Source organism: Ixodes scapularis, unplaced genomic scaffold (genome assembly GCF_016920785.2).
Source record: "Ixodes scapularis isolate PalLabHiFi unplaced genomic scaffold, ASM1692078v2 PGA_scaffold1__304_contigs__length_218370807, whole genome shotgun sequence".
NCBI lineage: Eukaryota > Metazoa > Arthropoda > Arachnida > Ixodida > Ixodidae > Ixodes > Ixodes scapularis.
The window spans coordinates 36,038,672-36,064,802 of record NW_024609846.1 but is presented as its reverse complement, the minus strand read 5'-3'; the positions used below and the strand labels follow the sequence as shown (position 1 = coordinate 36,064,802).

The following is a 26,131-nucleotide window of genomic DNA, read 5'->3' as shown; positions in this document are numbered from 1 at the left end:
GTTTACAAGAATGGACAGTTGGGATGGTCGGTGAACGTTCATAATAAAAAACAGCGTGAAACAGAAGGACACAAAGGAGGGAAATACATACAGGACAAGGCGCTGATGTCATAGGAAAGAGCCCGTTGTAGAGGAAATAAAGTTTACAAGAATGGACAGTTGGGCTAGTCGGTAAACGTTCATAATAAAAAACAGCGTGAAACAGAATGACACAAAGGAGAGAAATACATACAGGACAAGGCGCTGATGTCATAGGAAAGAGCCCGTTGTAGAAGAAATAAAGTTGACAAGAATGGACAGTTGGGCTAGTCGGTAAACGTTCATGATGAAAAACAGCACGAAACAGAAGGACACAAAGGAGAGAAATACATACAGGACAAGGCGCTGATGACATAGGAAAGAGCCCGTTGTAGAAGAAATAAAGTTTACAAGAATGGACAGTTGGGCTAGTCGGTAAACGTTCATGATGAAAAACAGCACGAAACAGAAGGACACAAAGGAGAGAAATACATACAGGACAAGGCGCTGATGTCATAGGAAAGAGCCCGTTGTAGAGGAAATAAAGTTTACAAGAATGGACAGTTGGGCTAGTCGGTAAACGTTCATAATAAAAAACAGCGTGAAACAGAAGGACACAAAGGAGAGAAATACATACAGGACAAGACGCTGATGTCATAGGAAAGAGCCCGTTGTAGAAGAAATAAAGTTTACAAGAATGGACAGTTGGGCTAGTCGGTAAACGTTCATGATGAAAAACAGCACGAAACAGAAGGACACAAAGGAGAGAAATACATACAGGACAAGGCACTGATGACATAGGACAGAGCCCGTTGTAGAAGAAATAAAGTTTACAAGAATGGACAGTTGGGCTAGTCGGTAAACGTTCATGATGAAAAACAGCACGAAACAGAAGGACACAAAGGAGAGAAATACATACAGGACAAGGCGCTGATGTCATAGGAAAGAGCCCGTTGTAGAGGAAATAAAGCTTACAAGAATGGACAGTTGGGCTAGTCGGTAAACGTTCATAATAAAAACAGCGTGAAACAGAAGGACACAAAGGAGAGAAATACATACAGGACAAGGCACTGATGACATAGGACAGAGCCCGTTGTAGAAGAAATAAAGTTTACAAGAATGGACAGTTGGGCTAGTCGGTAAACGTTCATGATGAAAAACAGCACGAAACAGAAGGACACAGAGGTGAGAAATACATACAGGACAAAGCGCTGATGACATAGGAAAGAGCCCGTTGTAGAGGAAATAAAGTTTACAAGAATGGACAGTTGGGCTAGTCGGTAAACGTTCATAATAAAAAACAGCGTGAAACAGAAGGACACAAAGGAGAGAAATACATACAGGACAAGGCACTGATGACATAGGACAGAGCCCGTTGTAGAAGAAATAAAGTTTACAAGAATGGACAGTTGGGATAGTCGGTAAACGTTCATAATAAAAAACAGCGTGAAACATAAGGACACAAAGGAGAGAAATACATACAGGACAAGGCGCTGATGTCATAGGAAAGAGCCCGTTGTAGAGGAAATAAAGTTTACAAGAATGGACAGTTGGGCTAGTCGGTGAACGGTCATGATGAAAAGCAGCGCGAAACTGAAGGACACAGAGGAGAGAAATACATACAGGACAAGGCGCTGATGACATAGGAAAGAGCCCGTTGTAGAGGAAATAAAGTTTACAAGAATGGACAGTTGGGCTAGTCGGTGAACGTTCATAATAAAAAACAGCGTGAAACAGAAGGACACAAAGGAGAGAAATACATACAGGACAAGGCACTGATGACATAGGACAGAGGCCGTTGTAGAAGAAATAAAGTTTACAAGAATGGACAGTTGGGCTAGTCGGTGAACGGTCATGATGAAAAGCAGCGCGAAACTGAAGGACACAGAGGTGAGAAATACATACAGGACAAGGCGCTGATGACATAGGAAAGAGCCCGTTGTAGAGGAAATAAAGTTTACAAGAATGGACAGTTGGGCTAGTCGGTAAACGTTCATAATGAAAAACAGCGCGAAACAGAAGGACACAGAGGAGAGAAATACGTACAGGATAAGGCGCTGATGACATAGGAAAGAGCCCGTTGTAGAAGAAATAAAGTTTACAAGAATGGACAGTTGGGCTAGTCGGTGAACGTTCATAATAAAAAACAGCGTGAAACAGAAGGACACAAAGGAGAGAAATACATACAGGACAAGGCGCTTATGACATAGGAAAGAGCCCGTTGTAGAGGAAATAAAGTTTACAAGAATGGACAGTTGGGCTAGTCGGTGAACGGTCATGATGAAAAGCAGCGCGAAACTGAAGGACACAGAGGAGAGAAATACATACAGGACAAGGCGCTGATGACATAGGAAAGAGCCCGTTGTAGAGGAAATAAAGTTTACAAGAATGGACAGTTGGGCTAGTCGGTGAACGTTCATAATAAAAAACAGCGTGAAACAGAAGGACACAAAGGAGAGAAATACATACAGGACAAGGCACTGATGACATAGGACAGAGCCCGTTGTAGAAGAAATAAAGTTTACAAGAATGGACAGTTGGGCTAGTCGGTGAACGGTCATGATGGAAAGCAGCGCGAAACTGAAGGACACAGAGGAGAGAAATACATACAGGATAAGGCGCTGATGACATAGGAAAGAGCCCGTTGTAGAGGAAATAAAGCTTACAAGAATGGACAGTTGGGCTAGTCGGTAAACGTTCATAATAAAAAACAGCGTGAAACAGAAGGACACAAAGGAGAGAAATACATATAGGACAAGGCGCTGATGTCATAGGAAAGAGCCCGTTGTAGAGGAAATAAAGCTTACAAGAATGGACAGTTGGGCTAGTCGGTAAACGTTCATAATAAAAAACAGCGTGAAACAGAAGGACACAAAGGAGAGAAATACATATAGGACAAGGCGCTGATGTCATAGGAAAGAGCCCGTTGTAGAGGAAATAAAGCTTACAAGAATGGACAGTTGGGCTAGTCGGTGAACGTTCATAATAAAAAACAGCGTGAAACAGAAGGACACAAAGGAGAGAAATACATACAGGACAAGGCACTGATGACATAGGACAGAGCCCGTTGTAGACGAAATAAAGCTTACAAGAATGGACAGTTGGGCTAGTCGGTAAACGTTCATAATAAAAAACAGCGTGAAACAGAAGGACACAAAGGAGAGAAATACATACAGGACAAGGCGCTGATGTCATAGGAAAGAGCCCGTTGTAGAGGAAATAAAGCTTACAAGAATGGACAGTTGGGCTAGTCGGTAAAGGTTCATAATAAAAAACAGCGTGAAACAGAAGGACACAAAGGAGAGAAATACATATAGGACAAGGCGCTGATGTCATAGGAAAGAGCCCGTTGTAGAGGAAATAAAGCTTACAAGAATGAACAGTTGGGCTAGTCGGTAAACGTTCATAATAAAAAACAGCGTGAAACAGAAGGACACAAAGGAGAGAAATACATACAGGACAAGGCACTGATGACATAGGACAGAGCCCGTTGTAGAAGAAATAAAGTTTACAAGAATGGACAGTTGGGCTAGTCGGTGAACGGTCATGATGAAAAGCAGCGCGAAACTGAAGGACACAGAGGAGAGAAATACATACAGGACAAGGCGCTGATGTCATAGGAAAGAGCCCGTTGTAGAGGAAATAAAGCTTACAAGAATGGACAGTTGGGCTAGTCGGTAAACGTTCATAATAAAAAACAGCGTGAAACAGAAGGACACAAAGGAGAGAAATACATACAGGACAAGGCACTGATGACATAGGACAGAGCCCGTTGTAGAAGAAATAAAGTTTACAAGAATGGACAGTTGGGATAGTCGGTGAACGTTCATGATGAAAAACAGCACGAAACAGAAGGACACAGAGGTGAGAAATACATACAGGACAAGGCGCTGATGACATAGGAAAGAGCCCGTTGTAGAGGAAATAAAGTTTACAAGAATGGACAGTTGGGCTAGTCGGTAAACGTTCATAATAAAAAAACAGCGTGAAACAGAAGGACACAAAGGAGAGAAATACATACAGGACAAGGCACTGATGACATAGGACAGAGCCCGTTGTAGAAGAAATAAAGTTTACAAGAATGGACAGTTGGGCTAGTCGGTGAACGGTCATGATGAAAAGCAGCGCGAAACTGAAGGACACAGAGGTGAGAAATACATACAGGACAAGGCGCTGATGACATAGGAAAGAGCCCGTTGTAGAGGAAATAAAGTTTACAAGAATGGACAGTTGGGCTAGTCGGTAAACGTTCATAATAAAAAACAGCGTGAAACAGAAGGACACAAAGGAGAGAAATACATACAGGACAAGGCACTGATGACATAGGACAGAGCCCGTTGTAGAAGAAATAAAGTTTACAAGAATGGACAGTTGGGATGGTCGGTGAACGTTCATAATAAAAAACAGCGTGAAACAGAAGGACACAAAGGAGGGAAATACATACAGGACAAGGCGCTGATGTCATAGGAAAGAGCCCGTTGTAGAGGAAATAAAGTTTACAAGAATGGACAGTTGGGCTAGTCGGTAAACGTTCATAATAAAAAACAGCGTGAAACAGAATGACACAAAGGAGAGAAATACATACAGGACAAGGCGCTGATGACATAGGAAAGAGCCCGTTGTAGAAGAAATAAAGTTTACAAGAATGGACAGTTGGGCTAGTCGGTAAACGTTCATGATGAAAAACAGCACGAAACAGAAGGACACAAAGGAGAGAAATACATACAGGACAAGGCGCTGATGTCATAGGAAAGAGCCCGTTGTAGAGGAAATAAAGTTTACAAGAATGGACAGTTGGGCTAGTCGGTAAACGTTCATAATAAAAAACAGCGTGAAACAGAAGGACACAAAGGAGAGAAATACATACAGGACAAGACGCTGATGTCATAGGAAAGAGCCCGTTGTAGAAGAAATAAAGTTTACAAGAATGGACAGTTGGGCTAGTCGGTAAACGTTCATGATGAAAAACAGCACGAAACAGAAGGACACAAAGGAGAGAAATACATACAGGACAAGGCACTGATGACATAGGACAGAGCCCGTTGTAGAAGAAATAAAGTTTACAAGAATGGACAGTTGGGCTAGTCGGTAAACGTTCATGATGAAAAACAGCACGAAACAGAAGGACACAAAGGAGAGAAATACATACAGGACAAGGCGCTGATGTCATAGGAAAGAGCCCGTTGTAGAGGAAATAAAGCTTACAAGAATGGACAGTTGGGCTAGTCGGTAAACGTTCATAATAAAAACAGCGTGAAACAGAAGGACACAAAGGAGAGAAATACATACAGGACAAGGCACTGATGACATAGGACAGAGCCCGTTGTAGAAGAAATAAAGTTTACAAGAATGGACAGTTGGGCTAGTCGGTAAACGTTCATGATGAAAAACAGCACGAAACAGAAGGACACAGAGGTGAGAAATACATACAGGACAAAGCGCTGATGACATAGGAAAGAGCCCGTTGTAGAGGAAATAAAGTTTACAAGAATGGACAGTTGGGCTAGTCGGTAAACGTTCATAATAAAAAACAGCGTGAAACAGAAGGACACAAAGGAGAGAAATACATACAGGACAAGGCACTGATGACATAGGACAGAGCCCGTTGTAGAAGAAATAAAGTTTACAAGAATGGACAGTTGGGATAGTCGGTAAACGTTCATAATAAAAAACAGCGTGAAACATAAGGACACAAAGGAGAGAAATACATACAGGACAAGGCGCTGATGTCATAGGAAAGAGCCCGTTGTAGAAGAAATAAAGTTTACAAGAATGGACAGTTGGGCTAGTCGGTAAACGTTCATGATGAAAAACAGCACGAAACAGAAGGACACAAAGGAGAGAAATACATACAGGACAAGGCGCTGATGTCATAGGAAAGAGCCCGTTGTAGAGGAAATAAAGCTTACAAGAATGGACAGTTGGGCTAGTCGGTAAACGTTCATAATAAAAACAGCGTGAAACAGAAGGACACAAAGGAGAGAAATACATACAGGACAAGGCACTGATGACATAGGACAGAGCCCGTTGTAGAAGAAATAAAGTTTACAAGAATGGACAGTTGGGCTAGTCGGTAAACGTTCATGATGAAAAACAGCACGAAACAGAAGGACACAGAGGTGAGAAATACATACAGGACAAAGCGCTGATGACATAGGAAAGAGCCCGTTGTAGAAGAAATAAAGTTTACAAGAATGGACAGTTGGGCTAGTCGGTAAACGTTCATAATAAAAAACAGCGTGAAACAGAAGGACACAAAGGAGAGAAATACATACAGGACAAGGCACTGATGACATAGGACAGAGCCCGTTGTAGAGGAAATAAAGTTTACAAGAATGGACAGTTGGGCTAGTCGGTAAACGTTCATAATAAAAAACAGCGTGAAACAGAAGGACACAAAGGAGAGAAATACATACAGGACAAGGCGCTGATGTCATAGGAAAGAGCCCGTTGTAGAAGAAATAAAGTTTACAAGAATGGACAGTTGGGCTAGTCGGTAAACGTTCATGATGAAAAACAGCACGAAACAGAAGGACACAAAGGAGAGAAATACATACAGGACAAGGCACTGATGACATAGGACAGAGCCCGTTGTAGAAGAAATAAAGTTTACAAGAATGGACAGTTGGGATGGTCGGTGAACGTTCATAATAAAAAACAGCGTGAAACAGAAGGACACAAAGGAGAGAAATACATACAGGACAAGGCGCTGATGTCATAGGAAAGAGCCCGTTGTAGAGGAAATAAAGTTTACAAGAATGGACAGTTGGGCTAGTCGGTAAACGTTCATAATAAAAAACAGCGTGAAACAGAAGGACACAAAGGAGAGAAATACATACAGGACAAGGCGCTGATGTCATAGGAAAGAGCCCGTTGTAGAAGAAATAAAGTTTACAAGAATGGACAGTTGGGCTAGTCGGTAAACGTTCATGATGAAAAACAGCACGAAACAGAAGGACACAAAGGAGAGAAATACATACAGGACAAGGCACTGATGACATAGGACAGAGCCCGTTGTAGAAGAAATAAAGTTTACAAGAATGGACAGTTGGGCTAGTCGGTAAACGTTCATGATGAAAAACAGCACGAAACAGAAGGACACAAAGGAGAGAAATACATACAGGACAAGGCGCTGATGTCATAGGAAAGAGCCCGTTGTAGAGGAAATAAAGTTTACAAGAATGGACAGTTGGGCTAGTCGGTAAACGTTCATAATAAAAAACAGCGTGAAACAGAAGGACACAAAGGAGAGAAATACATACAGGACAAGGCACTGATGACATAGGACAGAGCCCGTTGTAGAAGAAATAAAGTTTACAAGAATGGACAGTTGGGCTAGTCGGTAAACGTTCATGATGAAAAACAGCACGAAACAGAAGGACACAAAGGAGAGAAATACATACAGGACAAGGCGCTGATGTCATAGGAAAGAGCCCGTTGTAGAGGAACTAAAGCTTACAAGAATGGACAGTTGGGCTAGTCGGTAAACGTTCATAATAAAAACAGCGTGAAACAGAAGGACACAAAGGAGAGAAATACATACAGGACAAGGCACTGATGACATAGGACAGAGCCCGTTGTAGAAGAAATAAAGTTTACAAGAATGGACAGTTGGGCTAGTCGGTAAACGTTCATGATGAAAAACAGCACGAAACAGAAGGACACAGAGGTGAGAAATACATACAGGACAAAGCGCTGATGACATAGGAAAGAGCCCGTTGTAGAGGAAATAAAGTTTACAAGAATGGACAGTTGGGCTAGTCGGTAAACGTTCATAATAAAAAACAGCGTGAAACAGAAGGACACAAAGGAGAGAAATACATACAGGACAAGGCACGGATGACATAGGACAGAGCCCGTTGTAGAAGAAATAAAGTTTACAAGAATGGACAGTTGGGATAGTCGGTGAACGTTCATAATAAAAAACAGCGTGAAACAGAAGGACACAAAGGAGAGAAATACATACAGGACAAGGCGCTGATGACATAGGGAAGAGCCCGTTGTAGAGGAAATAAAGCTTACAAGAATGGAAAGTTGGGCTAGTCGGTAAACGTTCATGATGAAAAACAGCACGAAACAGAAGGACACAGAGGTGAGAAATACATACAGGACAAGGCGCTGATGACATAGGAAAGAGCCTGTTGTAGAGGAAATAAAGTTTACAAGAATGGACAGTTGGGTAAGCCGGTAAACGTTCATGATGAAAAACAGCGCTGAACACAAGGACAGAGAGGAGAGAAATGCATACATACAGGACCAGCGCCTTGTCCTCTATGTATTTCTCTTCTCTGCGTCCTTTTGTGTTCGCCTGTTTTTCATCAAGAAATTGTTGAGTCGTTTGTGACTTTACCGTCTTCGGGTTGTAGAAAGATTCTTCTATTTCTGGCTCAGCTGAGGCCTGACTGACCCCGAGTTATTGGACACGCGTGCTGCTCCAACGTTAAGCATGGACTCGGGTTCGGATGGGGTGGACGCGAGGGGCCCCGTCAGGGGCGTGACGATGACGCGAATTTAAATGTATTGAGCACTTGACTTCGATGAACTTCGCTTTGGCGCTTTTTGCCCGCGCTTGATGATGGCTGGATTATACTGGGGCTGAGAATATCGGCTCATGCTGAACTGGTTTGTGCATGATGAGGCTCAGTCAGATATAAACTCTGAAAACTTAAGGAACAAAGGTCGGGGCCCAGTATGTTCACGGTTCTCGTGCCACTAGCTGGTATGCGTCGGTTGTCGATTTTACGTTGCGGCTTATTTTCTCCAAGACTGTACGCATTAAAGGCGTATAAATAAATCGATCTCAAGCTACTTACCGGATATTTGGAAGTCACCAGGGCTCTGTACACGAATCATAGCATCGAGGCAGAGTTGAAGGACATCGTCAAATCTCTGGAAAAATAATACACGCATTTGTATATTCTACTAATGTTTCCATCCAGGTGTTAGAAACTTAGGGCTGATTAAACCCAAGACGTGAGTTTAGTATAACTTCTTATTTTAATAGAAACTTAAAGAATACATGCTTGCGATTACAAAGAACGGCGTCGTGAGACGGCTGTGCGCCTAGCTTGAAGTCGCGGAGAGGAATGCCGCTTCTTTATTTTATGAGAAGTGGCGGGCGGCGCCGAATTCCCATCCTGAGCTCCTCGCTCGCGTTACACGCAGGAGATCTCTCGTCCCGCGGGGAACAGCCGGGCCATCGAGTAAGCCCTCTCTGAAAATCTGTCTGGTTCGCTTCCGGAGCTCATGCTAGCACACGTAGAAGTCCAGCTGAGAAATAAACCCTAAGATATGTTTTAGGAGTCATTTCGTGCTAAACGTGATATTTGGAATTAGAGGCGTGATGACTGGCATAGTTTTTATACAACGATAATTATGAGAGGAGAAAACCGGGCCAGTAATAACGCTGTGCGAATAATTTGAAAATTTCCCAGCTATGCGCTGGAACACGGATCACATTTTGAAGCAGGATGGGACAATATAAGCTGTGTGGATGTGAACCTTTATGTTTTTCCTAATGGTTTCAAGTGGCGTCTTTTTTACATTTTTATCTGAAACCCGCTAAATCTATGCAGCTGAAATAGAACACGTGTTATTTATGGACGGTTTCATTTGAAATCGAACACGCTTGTCGGGGTGGGTCTTTTGATTTTTTTTTTAAATATATGTAATTGCCCCATTTCTGGAAAAAACAAAACTGCTTTCCGAAATTTTTTAAAAAAATATTTCGCTTCACAAAAAATTATTGAGTGGAGCAGGGTGAAAATCTGTTTTTTACTCCGTGATTTTTCTACCCACTTCTGTACGCTGGTATGAATACGGGAAGCATACAAAACTCACAGTAATTTTTTGTGCTCTTGTATGTTATTTGGACTATTTTTTAGTTTAAAGGAAAATACTTTTGTAGTTTTGTTTATTGAGGTAAAAAATGCCAAACATCGTCTCTTTGACAATCCGGTGACATTTTCAGAGCCTTGTACCCCATGAGTTATTACATTTGCCACTTACTAAATACTATGCGGGTGTAGCCCTGTACATGGGCTATCGACGGGCATAAATTTTGTTTATTTTATTTTCACAGAATTGTTTATAAAAAATTTGAAATATCGTCGAAAATGAAATTAACCGATATTTTTGAACTCACTTTATCAAAAAAGGCCATTTTTTATTTCGTTCAATTTTTTTATTATTGCTGCCGATCATATGAACTTTCAATTGGCTTGATGCGATTTCCCACTTTTTTGTTGTATCTTCTCTAGAACTGATCGAAATACTCCCACGAGACAATGCGGTGACAAATTCAGAGCCTTGAAACTCATGAGTTATTATATTTGTCGCTTACCAAATACCATGGGGGTGTAGCCCTACACATGAAATATCGAAGGGTATAAGTTTAGTTTATATTATTTTCATTAAATTTTTTATATAAAATTTGAAATGTCGTCGAAAATGGAATTAATCGATATTCTGAACCCACTTTATCCAAAAATGACATTTAATATTTCGTTCAATTTTTTTATTATTGCGGCCGATCATATGAAATTTAAATTTGCTTGATGCGATTTCCCCCTTTTCTAGTTGTATCTTCTGTAGAAGTGATCGAAATCGCTCCCACGTTGTCAGAACAGCCAAACGCAGTTTCCGGAGGTCGCCTTCGCTGCAAAGACTATACTGCTAATTTGTGTGTTCAAATGCAGCGGTTTAATTCATTTTGATTGAGACCACTCGTGCTTGGCTACAATGTATTTTATTAATTTTTAATGATGGCAATTGACATTCCTTAGTGTGATATTTAGCGGTGCAGCGGATGTTCCATTATCCGATGTTTAAAGCCAGGGCACAAAGGGCGGAGAAAACGGAACGAGCTCTTCATGTAGTCAGACCGGGGTCATATATCTGGTAGTGCTATACACAGCTTGTAAGGCACGTACAGCACGCCCGGCCCTTCGCGCTATAGGCCCATCTTCGTTACACCCGGGAAGCATCCGGCACGGGTGCCAATCTATGATGTGTCTTGTCGCGTGCGATCAAATAACCATGTAATCGCCTGTTCTTTATTGTCAGCGTGTATGTCAAAAATATGTAATATCACATGCCTCTCTTTAAGAAGAAAAAGCAGTTTGCAGAAAAAAAATGAGGAAAACGGACTGAGTTTACTTGAAGTGAAGACAATTTTTTACAGAACACAAACACCAATTGGCGATAAATAGTCACTTTTATTAATTACCGCTAATATATTTAGGATGCACTTGTAAAATAATATGTTGTTGTGCTTTAAATAGTCCAGTTCGCGAGCAACGCAATATTGGAACTTTTTGACAACGGCATTGGCTTGCCTGTGGAGACGATCGAGCGCGGGGGCGAGCTGAACTTTGTTCCGCAGCGGTCGGATGCACCCGAGAAGTTCAACAGCGAGGTAAGTCGAGACGAACAGAACGAAAACTGGAGCCAAAGCGAGAACCTGAGACGGTGGCCCTTCTGTTTGAATGAGTGTGTGCAGTTAAAAATAAGTGTTGGGTTTTGTTCAAGACTGCTCGATATCTCTGATGCCAAGACGCAAGGATCCCCACATGCACAGAAGGCAGCGAAAGCAGTCACTTAATGTCTCTGTAGACTTTTAGTTTCTCCACTTTGTCGCACCGAGCTTAATGCAAAACTTGTACAGGTATATGACCCCGGTCTGGCTACATGAAGAGCTCGTTCCGTTTTCTCCGCCCTTTGTGCCCTGGCTTTAAACATCGGATAATGGAACATCCGCTGCACCGCTAAATATCAGACAAAGGAATGTCAATTGCCATCATTAAAAATTAATAAACTACAATGTAGCCAAGCACGAGTGTTCTCAATCAATGAATTTAACCGCTGCATTTGAACACACAAATAAGCAGTATAGTCTTTGCAGCGAAGCCGACCTGCGGAAACTGCGTTTGGCCGTTCAGAGAAAGTGGGAGCGATTTCGATCACTTCTTGAGAAGATACAACTAGAAAAGGGGGAAATCGCATCAAGCCAATTGAAAGTTCATATGATCAGCAGCAATAATAATAAAAAAATTGAACGAAATAATAATTGGCCTTTTTGGATAAAGTGGGTTGAAAATATCAATTAATATCATTTTCGACGATATTTCAAATTTTATATAAAAAATTCAGTGAGAATAAACTAAACTAAACTTATGCCCGTCGATATTTCATGTATAGGGCTACACCCGCATAGTATTTGGTAAGCGACAAATATAATAGCTCATGAGTTACAAGGCTCTGAAGTTGTCACCACATTGTCACGTGGGAGCGATTTCGATCACTTCTAGAGAAGATACAACAAAAAAAGGGGGAAATCGCATCAAGCCAATTGAAAGTTTATATGATCGGCAGCAATAATAAAAAAACTGAACGAAATAAAAAATGGCCTTTTTTGATAAAGTGAGTTCAAAATATCGGTTAATTTCATTTTCGACGATATTTCAAATTTGATATAAACAATTCAGTGAAAATAAAATAAACAAAACTTATGCCCGTCCATAGCCCATGTATAAGGCTACACCCGCATAGTATTTAATAAGTGACAAATATAATAATTTATTAGTTACAAGGCCCTGAAGATGTCACCGGATTGTCAAAGAGACGATGTTTGGCATTTTTTACCTCAATAAACAAAACTACAAAAGTATTTTTCTTTGAACTAAAAAGTAGTACAAATAACATAAAAGAGCAAAAAAAATTACTGTGAGTTTTGTATGCTTCCCGTATTCATACCAGCGTACAAAACTGGGTAGAAAAATCACGGAGTAAAAAACAGATTTTCACCCGGCTCCACTCAATAATTTTTTGTGAAGCGAAATATTTTTAAAAAAGTTTGGGAAAGTGGTTTTTTTCTTTCCAGAAATGGGGCAATTACATACATTTAAAAAAATCGAAAGACCCACCCCGACAAGCGTGTTCGATTTCAAATGAAACCGCCCTTATAGCTATACTATTCGCAGTTCAGAAGAGCCGACTGCAATTGACGCATTTGGTTAGATTTTCAACAGGGATCTTTATTCCCCATGATTTCACTGAGCATGCCATACGAACAGGCAGATGACGCAGTGGAAAGGTTCTGAGTAAGGCAACAGGTGGTTGGAACATATCTTACGTAGTTTTTATTTATTTATTTTCAAATTAGAACTTAAGACAAACAATGTTTTTTTTTCTTTTGATAATTATCAGAATAAGGATTTAAATAATGTTACCTCCTTTGAAGCCAAGCGCTCCTGAGCCATGTGCCTTGTGAAATCTTTGACGCATTCACCACTCTTCTTGCTCGAGAATTGGAAAGGAAGTAGTTTGAAGATACTCGGCATGCTTGCTGCGTAGGATGGCATAAACCGTTACACAGGGGAACTGTTTACTAATGTTGTTGCCAAAATTAACGTATAATATCTAAAAAAAAAAGAATCTTGAAAGTGAACATTTTGGTAGACATCCACCTAGTTAAGAATGATACAAATGTAAAGGAGTAAGGCTCTAACGACAAATAATGAAGATCCCGACATTTCGAGGCCAGCTCGGCCCCTTGATCACGGGTTTTTGCCCTCGTGTCTTGTGTCCATCCTTGACCGCTATCTCTTTTTTTTTTTTCAAAGGACAGCCCCCTAAAGAAAAGGCGCAAGGCCTTGTCTTCAGGAACCCTTGCGGTAACTTCACCGCATCATACTTTGGGAAAACTAAGAACTTCCCGGAACGCCTACGACAGCATCAATATGATGTCAAAAATAATTATGTGCAGGGTAACGCGCTGGCAAACCACGTTGCGAAAAAGGGCCACATTATCCCATTCAACAACATCACTATTCTTGACATGGAGGGAAACTGGCGAAGACGCATTTAATCAAAGTCTTGGCACTTTCAAAACCCCAAAGACCACATCAACCACGGTCAGCTGGGACACTTGCAACCGCCTACGTGTCTGGTTTACGTTGCGAATGGTCGCTTTAAAAGGGTACAGAAACGAAAATGAAAGTATACGGAAACCTTCCTGAAATGGGTGAAACATGACCCATGATATCGGTACATTACAATAGCACGTTAGTATTTTGAGCGAATGGCTATATTTTTTTGTTTCAAGCGTCCGATTCTAGCAAGTGCTTCGAAATCGGCCGTCGAAATCGGCGCGCGATGCGTCCTGGGAACTTCGTCGCAACCGTGACGTCAGGCTCTTCAGCACAGCCAAAGGTTGGCGACTCATCCTTACAAACAAACCGGAGCGCCCCTGGGGGGCGCCACCGGCGCCACGCCTGCTCGACGGAGCGAGGGCTAGAAGCTCGCCGTCGCCCATAAACAAACCACTGAAATGCGATGTTGTCGGCGTAGGTGTGAGTGCCTGTGCTCTTTTTCGAGTTGGAATTGTTGATTTTGCGATTTCCTGGCCAATGTCTGGCTATCTGAGCGGCCTCAGCGAAATTACCGAGGCTCGTTACACCGCGAAACGTCGCGTGAATAATGTGACATGCAGCGATTCATTCCGAGTGGACGCCGCAGAATAAACGCTGACGCCTGATAAGCATGATGAGATTCCGCTCGCAAATTTCAGTCGTGACGTCGCTCGGGCTGCAAAAGCGTGAACCGTAGCTGAGATGGTCGATGTTAAAACTGAAAATCGCAAGCAGAATCGGACCAAGTGAATTCGACATAACAAGTCGGTGATGGCCAATGATAACAATGATCAACATCTCCTTGTATCTACTGTTTACACCGAGCCTGTTTAACCCGACGAACCTTCAAACTTAAAAGCCTCTTTAGGCCTGAACGTACTTCTTATCGCAATTACCGGGCAAACGTTTGGCTTACTGGCCCTTTTCGTCAGAAATAGCAGACGACAAGCAGAAACCTTTGAAAAAGCAGACGAAAGTTCGAACGATCAGGCGGCCGTTTGAACTCGAAGGCGCATTGAACGTAGTCCGCAGGTGGTCCGTACAACTTGACGGTTTTCCCGCGTTCATGTTGGAACAAAACAAACAAATCTGATGACCACAAGTATCTGTGAAGTCAAACCAAAGTGCTTCCCGCCCAAGTGTTTCATGGGCCCTTTAAAGGGGTAAAACGAAATTCCAGCACTCATTTTCTAGCTTCAATGTGTCGCATGTTGCACCATAAAGTCAAAAACATCAGTCTTTCGTTGCAAGGCTCCAGAAAACGTAATTTAAAGCTAATGAAACCATCCTTCAATGTGCACCTGGTGGATGTCTGTGAAGCTTAGTTCGAAAATGATCTAGCAATATTGGGAATCTTGCTGCGTAGACATGACGTAGCAGGAACCGTTGCGTAGCCGCACTAAGCGCCGGAGCAGCGCCGCTCTTTGGAAGTACGTTCAGCTGTTGTAAGTTACCTCGAAATGAACGCGATTGCGAAGCCTCTGCCCGTGCGCTTCGCCCGTTTGCGAAGGAAGCCAACGCGATGCCATGATGAACTCGTTGAGGATTGTCGCCGAATTGTTTCTGTGACTTCGCTGTGCAGTTCGAAGCTGTTCTGCGCTTTTTAACGTCGAAATGCCGCCGCGCTTCTGCATGGCTGAGAACTGTGGTAACGATTTAGTCAACAGCGATGCCGTGCAACAAGTTTCCGAACGACGAGAACTTCATGCCCTGTGGATCCGGCTCGCACGTCCGTTGTTTCCGACGTGGGTTCCGTTGTCTGCTGCTCGCTTTCCGAAATGAATACAAAGGGTGCGGCGCCGGCGTCCTCATCCTCACTTGTGTTGTTTAAGCTTATGTTCCCAAGGAAATCCCACACGAACACGACGCGCGCGACTGACCTCGCACCTGAAACGGTCGTCACCCCACGGGTACTTCGAACGACTCGGTTGTAACGCATTGACGCTTTTGACGCCACCACAAAGCTGACAACGCCACCAACGGCAAAGCTCATAACCACGCCAGCCCTGCTACGTCGCGAATGCGGAAAATCCTTTTTTTTTTTTTTTTGTTTGCGCCGGATATCCTGTGACGCATCACGCTCTCCGTTCGCTTCTCTTCGAGCGCGTGTTCGAGCGCGCCGTTTGGAGCGAAAAATATCGCCAGTCGTTTAAAATACAAAAGTGTGAATATCATTTACGATTATTATCCGTCATGCTTGACTCATTTCTGAACGAAATTTGTATATTTCGATTTTTGTTTCTTTACCCATTTAAAAGAACTGATATTTGCAATCGCATCTGTAGAGATCAAGGAGCTGATCAATTAAAACGAATTTCGACTTTAACTAAATAATTTTAATTATATCTGTTGTACACTAAAAAACCGCAAAAATAAAAAAAAAAAAAAAAAATTGTATTTTAATTTTGTGTGTGTGTGTGTGCGGGGATGATACAGGTGTGCGGAAGTAAACAAAAATCGAATAATGGCCGAGCTTCCGTGGGGAGTACGTTATGCTTCCGGTCTGCCGTCGTTTTTGCTTGTTTTTGAGGACCCTCAGTGAGTAGCGCATACATTAAATGGCCCATGATGCGTATTTTGTGCTGGGACAAATGAATTTAGATTCGGATTTTACTAACATCATATAGTTTAGTGGGCCATAAGAAGGAAGCTAGAGAGTCAATATCCTGATTTTTGGTATGAAAATTTGAAAGGACAGCGGGCTATTTTGTACCTCCTTCCCTTCGAAAGCTGTCTGGGATACATCCGCGGTACCCAAGGCGCGTCACCCGGCCCAAACGCACGTCACACCCGACAACGGACCTCACTTAATCTCTTAACCCCTACGCTGACAGTGCGGTGGAAGCTATACGCTTGCCGGACCAATCAGCCGCCTTCCTTTCATCACGTGCCCTCATTCTCTGCGGGTGGGTATGCGCGAGGGAGCGTGATTACGTGGCAAAAGTATGGCTGGTCCAAGGAGCACCTTGCTTCCACCGCACTGTCAGCTTTGGGGTGAACGGGGTGGGGAACACAACTTTTGTCCGAGTTTTGAGCGGAGGGATAATCTTCTAGGAGGATAATGGTGGTGTCCGGGTACACAAACGAGGGTCTGAGCAAGAGGGAAGTCCTTTTTGTCTTCTTGAACTGTTTAATACAATGCGCGATTTGAGAAGGAAAAAGTTGAAAAATCGTTCCGTAAGCCCTTTAAAACTCTCACAGCCAAGCACTAACTGCTTTAAAGGGCAACTCCGCTTAATTTCAAAAATTTTGAGATAGTGGCCGATTTTGCTTTTTGGAGCACTCCAAAACAACCCCCAATCCTTTGTTTCGCGAAAAATAAAATATTTTTCGTGTAATTTTACTCTAGCCATGATCACAAACCGAAACCGAAACGGTGGCAAAGCCGGACAACATTGTATATTTGGCATCACTAAGCATGTACACCCACGTGATATACAAGGGGAAGAAGGAGCTCCCCTCTTATCAGGATCCTCCTTTGTGCCTCCTGGATTAGCACAGGCGTCGCTATTCTCCTCCCAGAAGATTATAGAAGATTAACTTGTCACTCAAAATTCTTACAAAAGCAGCTTCCCTCTCCTCCTTTTACTTGGTGTTCAAAAGTATGGGATGTAACACAAGCCGCGCTCAACGAGGCGATCGGCTTATCAGTAGTATCAATAGTCGAGCGCCGGGCCGGCCGAGCGCGTCACTCACGTCTTTCAGGGCGCTGGCGCCACCCGTGCTGTCCCCCAAAAAAAAAAACCAAATTGAAAAAAAAAAAAAATCTGCACATGCTTGATGACGTCGCGGACGTCCCGGGAGAAGGAATTTGGAGGAAGCGGAAATGCAGCCGGGCAGTGTTGTCTGGCCCGCACGTCTCATCCAAAACCAGCGGATTCGTGCTTGTCAAACTTTGACAGCGATTTTAATGAACTTCTAGGCGGAATTCCGTCGTAATATTTGCCATGGGGGTTTTGTAGATGATAACAAAGAGAACTGTATAGTTTTGCACTACTGGAAAAGAAGCGGAGTAGCCCTTTAAACGGACCATGAAATGATTTTAAAATCGAATTTCATCCACCGCACGTCGTAAAAGGTGTGAAAAGAAACACAAAAACACAAATATAGGGAGCCAAAAAAAATTATTTGCTATAGAACTTTTAAAAGAAAACTGGACTCTTTTGCGCCTTCTTTCCTTCGAAAGCTCTCTACCTTTTCACTACGATGCATCCGCGGAAACGGAGCACGTCAGCCGAATCCACGTCGCCTATTGGGTAAGGGCCTACCTCACCAGCACCGCGATCGTAAACAATAAATAGCCGGCGAATGTTTCCTAAAAGTTTTGTGAAAGAATATTCAGATCCACATTTTGTAGCATAATTAGAGATGTGTGGCGAAAATTGCCGAATTTGATAATCCTGAGAGCCAAGCGCCATCTATCAAGTGGTAAACGAAGCAACTACTGCGCGTGCGCAGCAGGGCAGGGCCGACTTCAGTTACTTGGGTCGCTTGGGTCGCGACGACCGACGAACGTTTATTTCCTTTGATTTCCTTCCTCTCAAAACTCTGACTGACTGAACGTTTATTTTTCTACGTGTTCTTCTCGCGCGTGCCGACTTCAAGCAGCAAGAAAAAAAAAGTACTTAAAACAGACCACGACGAACAAGGACGCTGGATCCACAAACACCCGAGAAAAGCGACAACGGCCACGAATCCACCAACTCCGACGAAGCGAGCTGCTCAGAATATAGGCCTAGCAGGTACTCCGACTCGGCGCAGCTTTGCTTCGTCGCAAGACCGTCTGCCTACGACCGGCTGGCGTGCTGAATGGAATATGCCCGCGCTACCCTTGTGGACCCTTCCCGTATTTAGTTTGATCGCTGACCTCAATTTTAGATTAAGAGGTGAGGTCAATCTCTTCCCCTTGTTTTCCGAGGCAGTGTTGACGAACACTCGTCGAAAAGGGACTCTCGTCGATTCTATCTTCTTGTTTTGTGTGATATAGAGCTGAATAAACGCCGTATGGATTACCTCCGTAACACGGTATGTACACTTTGTTATTGGTATGTCATTTTTATCCTGACAGACTGCACGTCACTGTCGAGCTATAACGGTTCGTGGGAGGTATACGTGCAATGCCGGTCCAACCTTTCTTTGCCGAGTGTCGCGTCAGTATCGAGTTGCAATCGTAAAAGATCGGTCCCGAAGCGCTTACCAACAGCGCGAATACAGCACTTCCATCAAACGCGCGCGTCCGCTCCGAGCGTGAACAGGTATTTACGTGGCTCTTGCTGACACTCGTAGTTCAAACGTATCTTTTTTAACGTCGGCTCGCTCCTGCATTTCCGAGGCCGCGAAAAACGCCGCGGCAATTTGTTTCCATCTACGTCGCTTTGCAAACGACTAACACGGGCCGCCTTTTACCAACAATGACAGTTGGGTTGACTTTTGGAGTCTTCACCGGAAGACTCGCTGCACTTCCCAACAGGCATACCGGCGTATGGGACTAGTCCCATGCTGTCGCTGTAGAGCAACATCTCTAATTGAATTTCGCTCAGCTGCGATGCGGCGATGGGAGGCGCCGATTCAGAAAATACGTCGGTGACATCAGCGCAGTAAAACCTACCGGCGCACCCCAACTCGCCTCCGCTAACGCTCCCATTCTCCTACTGCCGAGAGAACTTCCGGTTCCGGAAACAGCTTACGTCACGGCTTGTTTTGCGGTCAGTTAGAGAGAAAGAAAAAGTCGATATTTCATTAATTTTTTGTATAGAAGTTAATAAACTGAGACGAAAACGGATTCCTGTTCGGCATTCAGTGATGATTGACGGTTTAGTGTAAAAGTTATCTGGAAAAAGTAAAACGGTCATTTTATGGTCCCTTTAAGAGGTATTCACACGAGGGAGAAATCCCAGGGATTTCTCCCCGGCACGCGCGCATCAGGAGATGAAAACGCGAGGCTTTTGCACATCGCAAAGCCTGACGTTTTCGTCGTGGGATGCGCGTGCCTCCTGATATTTAGTTACAGGGGATGGACATCTTTTCCTGTTCGCTTGGGGTAACAGAAAGAGCACTTGTTTCTCAAGGAAATGACAAATCTACCGAAGGTATCGTGGGAGCACCTTCAGGACTACCTTTTTGGCTAGCTTGGTCCGTACACCTGAGAACTACATAAAAGCTAGAAATTCCTAAATGTGGGCAACTAGTTCGTGAACGCTCCGGCCCCCCCCCCCCCCCCCCCCCCCTCGGCGCAGAATATTCGCACCGAGCTTTTCCTCAGGGGTGTCTGCGTTTTGATCTTAACAAACAATCTTTCAAAAGCGTCTTTTTTTCTTTTTTTTTACGCTTCTTTTTATTCTTCCCACCGAGTAAGACTGAGGGAGACCAGACGGGTTTTTAAGCCCTTTGCGACTTCTTAGGACCGGATGCGATGCAGCGGAGCTGGTACTAAGAGATCGCAAGAGGCTCAAAAACCGGTCTGGTCTTTCTCGGTCTTACTCGGTCGCAAGAGTGTGAACGGGCCTTAATGCACAATTTTCTAGTGTTTTCACTTGTTTGCTTCTTGTATTCAAGGTTTCTTTCCCAGACCTTCGTGCACAGTGCATTTGTACGTGCCGTAAAGGCCCGTTCACACTCTTGCAACTGAGTACGACCGAGAGAGACCAGACCGGTTTTTAAGCCTTTGCGACTTCTTAGGACCAGCTCCGCTGCATCGCATCCGGTCCTAAGAAGTCGCAAAAGGCTTAAAAACCGGTCTGGTCTCTCTCAGTCTTACTCGGTGGCAAGAGTGTGAACGGCGCTTAACGGTCAATCGTTGTACGGAGATGGTCGGTCGACGTGCCGCACGCCGCGGCACCTGCGCTGCATTCTCGCGTTTGTCACGTTGCCCCATCTGTCGACAGCACGTCGAAGCAAGATAGCACCGTCTACCCACAGAGTTATTATAATGTACGCTAGAGGTTCAAGTGGCGCTAGTGTGCTGACGCAAATTGAAGCAGACAGCAACCAGTCGAAAATTGACTTCCGGTAATGCATTTCTATGGGAAAAAGTGAGTGCATTTCCTCCCTGCGCTCGATCATAAGAGCAAATATCCTAAATGATTCGTACGTACTAGGTAGTTTGGAACATTTCTCAGTCAGGCCGACGAAAGAATTGGTCAGTTACGGCGTTTTTCTCTTGAATTTATCGCACTAAAAACGGTGCTAAAACGGCTTCGTACGTGTATTTATGTACACTGTCGGACACTGTTAGCGCGAAGGCGGCGTCGGCGATTTCCAGCATGGGGGATATACATGTCAAACGAACGAAGGACATCTGGAAAATCAAGAGCGACGGCAAGAACTACGCAGCAACACCGGATCAGTAACTCGCAGAGCATGTACGATCAAAATAAATTGAAGGCCACGTAATCTATTCCGATTTTAAATAAGTGAGTACCGCTTTATTCTTGCTGTCCTGAGCGAAGCTGCGTGTTCTACGTTCAAAATATCACCCGTGCGCTAGACATCTTTGAGAACAAGTGCGCGATAAAAGCTGCCCGGCAGAGAAAGCAATACGGAGAGACACCTTTCATATCCCACGGACTTTATTCTCTACGTTGAAGGTTTTTATCCGCTCATGCACGACGGGATCATTTTCATATGGTGACAGGACTGGCATATTATCAATATACAAGCGTCGCCGGAATGCTGGCGAGCCTTGAACACACTCTATATTCGTTTCGATCGTAATTTTGCTTTGAATCGTCGCTTGTTTTTACACACCTGCTGCAGAACACACGTTTGGGACTGAAATGCAGCGAAGTTAAACATCACTCACTGATGAAGAAAAATGCGCTAACTAAAGCAATTACACTTTTACAATGTTAATTAAGACACATACTATTCGGTACGACCGAAATAACAAAAGTGTTCCATGTTATTTTCCTGCGAAGAGACGAAATGCACGCGCGTTTTCCCATAGGAATGCACAGGAGCACCACAAAAGTAGACTGGTTGCTGTCTGCTTCAATTTGCGTCACGGAAGTCGCATAGACACTAGCGCCAGTTGAACCTCTAGCGTACATTATAATAACTCTATGCGTCTACCAATGCCGTCGCCCTGGTATCACCCAGGTCCTGCCGCGTCGGTGCGTCCGTCGTCTCGCGATAATCGGAGGAACTTCACTTGTGACATTTTGTTCCGGCAGGTGCGCATCGGCAAATGAAAGAAAACGACACTGGAGTATTTCTAGAGCGTATAGCCCTCACCAAATTGCTCGCTAGTGAGCCGAAGGTCGTCGCGCACACTTACCCAAAGACTAGGTAACTATAGGAGAACCGGAAATATTTTTTCCCCGGCTGTCTTGGTGGTTGGAAGTGGCGCGCACACCCTTTATATGCATCATTATGCAGATTCTTGAAACGAGACATAATAATTAGGTTCTCCACGCGCCGATCTGATATCTTTTTATAGGCCAATAGTTGGCGGGCTTGTAAATATTAAAGAAAACTCACACAACAAGATCAATTTCCATCCATCCAGATTCCCAAAAAAGTCTTTGCAGCATTTCACCAGTGGGTGGTCGGGACACTCGTGAGCGTTCAAGTCTATCGAGTAGACCAGCGCTGCCGTTGCGTCCATCGCGCACGTGTCGAACATTCTGGAAAGGCGACGCGGTTGAGATTATTTCTGAAACAATTGAAAAACGCAGGTAGTGTAGAGTACCGAGCATCTTGCTCTCGGTCCTCAACCAATGAGATTTCAGCATTAGCCGATAAGAACGTAGAAGAACCAATCACGAAGCAGGAAGCGTAAATCATGTCTTGCGTTTATCATGGTCTCAGTTACCGTGCACCGGCGAGTCAGAGCAAGTAACCAAAGGTCTATTTTGTCTTCTGCAACTGGTGAGAAAAATTACAGGAGGACGCTTAAGCTTCGCCTTTAAGAGTGGAACGCGATGGCTGAACAGGTAAACCTCCGCTCGTTCCGAAGCCGGCAGGCGTGTCTGCGTGGCCTAGTCGGTTACATGTCTGACCGTAACCGAAGGTGCGAATCCCGCCTGTACCTAAAATTCTTCAATTTTGTTTTCTGTAAGGCAATTTAATTACTTTATTAAATGATCTCATTTGAGATATGCGGCGACCTTCAATTCGCATGACATGTCATGTTTTAATTATTTTTATTCCACGCGTGACGTCACGTTTTAAGTGAGCGTCATGTGCTGTTTGAAATTACCGCTCGACGTCATCTTGCTGTGACGTCATGAACCTATCGACCAGTCAAGATTTTCCAATCCCACCGAGGCCGGCGTTTTTGCGACATGAACTCCTTAAGGCTCTCACTTCAAAAGGTACCGATACAATGGTTAATGTGTACGCAATAGTGTGCTCTAGACGTCTACGTAGATATAATTCTGTGTTCATCACTATTTTACCTGCAGCGTGTGGGTTCGCGCACTGCGAAGTGATGTACGAAAGCAATCTAGAACATGCGAACGCATATGCCATATTTCTTGGGGGTCATCTGATTATGACATGAGGACCCGGGCTTGTTTGTGGGCCTTCTGATATATATGCAGGGCGTTTTCTTTGAGCTTTACAGGTTTCTTTTAACAAAAGTCGTGGAAGTTACACTAACTCCGTCCGTGCAACGGAGTTATAAACTGCCGAGACGGCGTAGTTAGGAAGCTAATCGTCACGATTATTGTCAAATAATTAACTAAGAGTTCTTAATTGACTTTTTAAGTAGTGAAAATAAACATATAGCTTCAAATACAAACTTGGTGAGCGTTATAGAAAACCAATAAATCGGTCAATTTTATAAAGACTGAGCACGGTAGTGCGGTAAAGTTACACCTCTTGGAACTGCTGCAAAAGCTGGCGGTGCGGAAACACTGATGATAAGAGACGAAAGAACTCCACGGTGGTTTCCACGCCACCAGCCTATCGCACCGCTCGTAGTCTCGCTAAACTTTACTGATTTTGTGATTTTCGATGACGCTCAGCAAGTTTGTAATTGAAAACTTTTGCTTATTTTTACGACCTACGAAGCGGAGTAAAAAAAAATTTAGTCAATTATTTGATTTATCTTAACGAATGACCATCTATATGATGTCCCTCTGACTGCAAAACGTCACCTGCAGAGACTACGATAACTTTTACGGCAATTTTAACCAAATATGTGAGGCAAAGAAACAAAAAAAGAACAACAAAAAACAACAACCTGCATTTCTCTATATATAATAAAAAAAATATGCAGGGTTTAGAGAAGCGGTGGCTGGAATCTAGTATTCATCTAATTTATGTGGCATTTATTAAAAACATATATTGCTTTCCTTTTATTTCTAGGCACGAAGCATGTTCATCAAAAAACCGGGCAACAGGACTTACTCGGCAACTGCCACAGCACCCTTCCCTTCGAGCAGAAGTCTCGTGGAGAGTTTGTCGGACGCAGCGACAACAATCGGAACCATCTACAAAAAGAGAAGACAACGAGGCTCACTGTGGATCACCGCTGCAAAATAAAATGAGGGATTTTATTTACTTTATTTATTTACAATACTGTGAACCTTACGGTCAACACAGGAGAGAAAAATAAGTTGTACCAGCCAAGCAAAATGCATTCACACCCAAGTGAGCACTTATGCACATGCAGTGGTGCGTCACACCCTGCACATCTGAAGATGTATTCCGCACACATACATTATTCAGTTAAAAATTCGCGCAATGATAATTCAAATGACTTGAGATTAGAGCAGCTGACGACTTCGTTTGGCAGAGCGTTCCACTCTACTATTGTCCTACAAAAGAAAGAATACTTAAATACATCATTTTTGTATTGATACGGAGCAATCGCCCTGACGTTGCTAGTCCTTTGGGAACGAGACGTTGAAGGCCGCAAGTAAAGCTGCGGATCTAGCTTTGTCATTCCAGTCGTTATGGAAAAGAGTTCTTTTAACCTTGATATTTTCCGTCGCTTTGCCAGCGAGTCAAGCTGCGCCTCTTGTCTCATTGAAGAAACAGATTCTGTACGTTTATATCTGGAGAAGATAAATCGAAGAGCCAGATTTTGTATTCTTTCAATTTGTGATTCGTGGCATTTTCTATACGGGTCCCATACAGTGCATGCATATTCTAACAATGGGCGAACATAACACATGTACGCAAGTTGTCGAACATCACTATTGGCATGCCTAAGTTGTCTTCTGAGGAATAATAACTTTTTGTAGGCCTTTGAGCAAACGTAATCTACATGGCTGTTCCATCGCATGGTAGAACTAAAAATAACACCTAAATATTTAAATTCGTCCACCTTTCGCAGTTGCACGCCACCTATGTTATAGGAATATTCTAAAATGTTTCGTTTGTTTGTAATGCTGCAGAATACTGTTTTATCAAAGTTAATTACCATACCCCACCTTTCACACCACAAGCAAAGTTTTTCTAGAGAGGCATTAAGCAAGTCTTGGTCTTCGACTGTACGCACTTTTGAAAACAACATGCAGTCATCCGCAAATAGCTTTACCTGGACAGCTGGCGGCATATCATCTGCAATATCATTTATATACAGTAAAAACAAAAGTGGACCTAATACCGACCCTTGTGGCACACCTGAAAACACTGCAAGGCGGGTAGAGCATGCATCATTGCAGTAGACATACTGTGTTCTGTTAGTTAGGTAAGACCGTACGTCGGCTAAGCTGCTTATCGGCTATGCGGGTAGAAAACGAGGGAGAGGAGGAAATGAGAACGCGAACGCCGAACGACGGACGCCGGCGCTTGACGTTCAAATGCGTTCGATCTGTACGTAGAGACAAAGGCAGATAGCTTTGCGTCTACGCTCCAACCAGAACTTGCTCCAATCAATCCAATCGAGAACTTGGCGCTCTTGCGTTCCGTGCGCTCTCACGTCCTCCTCTCCCTTAATTTTAACCCACTTGCCATTTTGTTTTTTGTTCCCGATGGGATGCCGCAAATTTGGCAGTATGCAACGAAAACCTCACTATATGGTGGTTCTACGAAACGCCTTTACCCCTCTGTGTGTCATGTTAATGAACAGCGTCAGACACTTTCGCCATTCCTTTACACGCATGCGCTTAAGTATTGACGTCGTTTTTAGTCTTGGTGAAACGCCGAAACAAGGCGACTGGCTACGACAATGATAATGCTCAGTAAGTATGCGATCGGGGACGTATTTCGGTTGCATACATAGAAGTTTATTCCTATCTTTTTTTTTCAGA

The 26,131-nt window shown here is 43.5% G+C and overlaps 2 protein-coding genes across 2 annotated transcripts in view; one reads left to right on the top strand and one right to left on the bottom strand.

Annotated features, from left to right (window-relative positions):
* Window positions 1-24,426, top strand: part of LOC8026667 (cytochrome P450 3A41) — a 68,290-nt gene extending 43,864 nt beyond the window's left edge. The window contains exon 15 of the mRNA XM_042290684.1: window positions 24,240-24,426. The gene's annotated coding sequence lies outside the window, so the exon portion shown is untranslated. The remainder of the gene's footprint in view (window positions 1-24,239) is intronic.
* LOC115325283 (cytochrome P450 3A41-like) overlaps window positions 1-26,131 on the bottom strand; it is a 48,053-nt gene that overhangs the window by 10,270 nt on the left and 11,652 nt on the right. The window contains exons 6-9 of the mRNA XM_040216536.3: window positions 24,282-24,364; window positions 22,407-22,552; window positions 13,248-13,363; window positions 8,832-8,907 (exon numbers count right to left, since the gene is read on the bottom strand). Coding sequence (XP_040072470.2) covers window positions 8,832-8,907; window positions 13,248-13,363; window positions 22,407-22,552; window positions 24,282-24,364 — 421 coding nt within the window. The remainder of the gene's footprint in view (window positions 1-8,831; window positions 8,908-13,247; window positions 13,364-22,406; window positions 22,553-24,281; window positions 24,365-26,131) is intronic.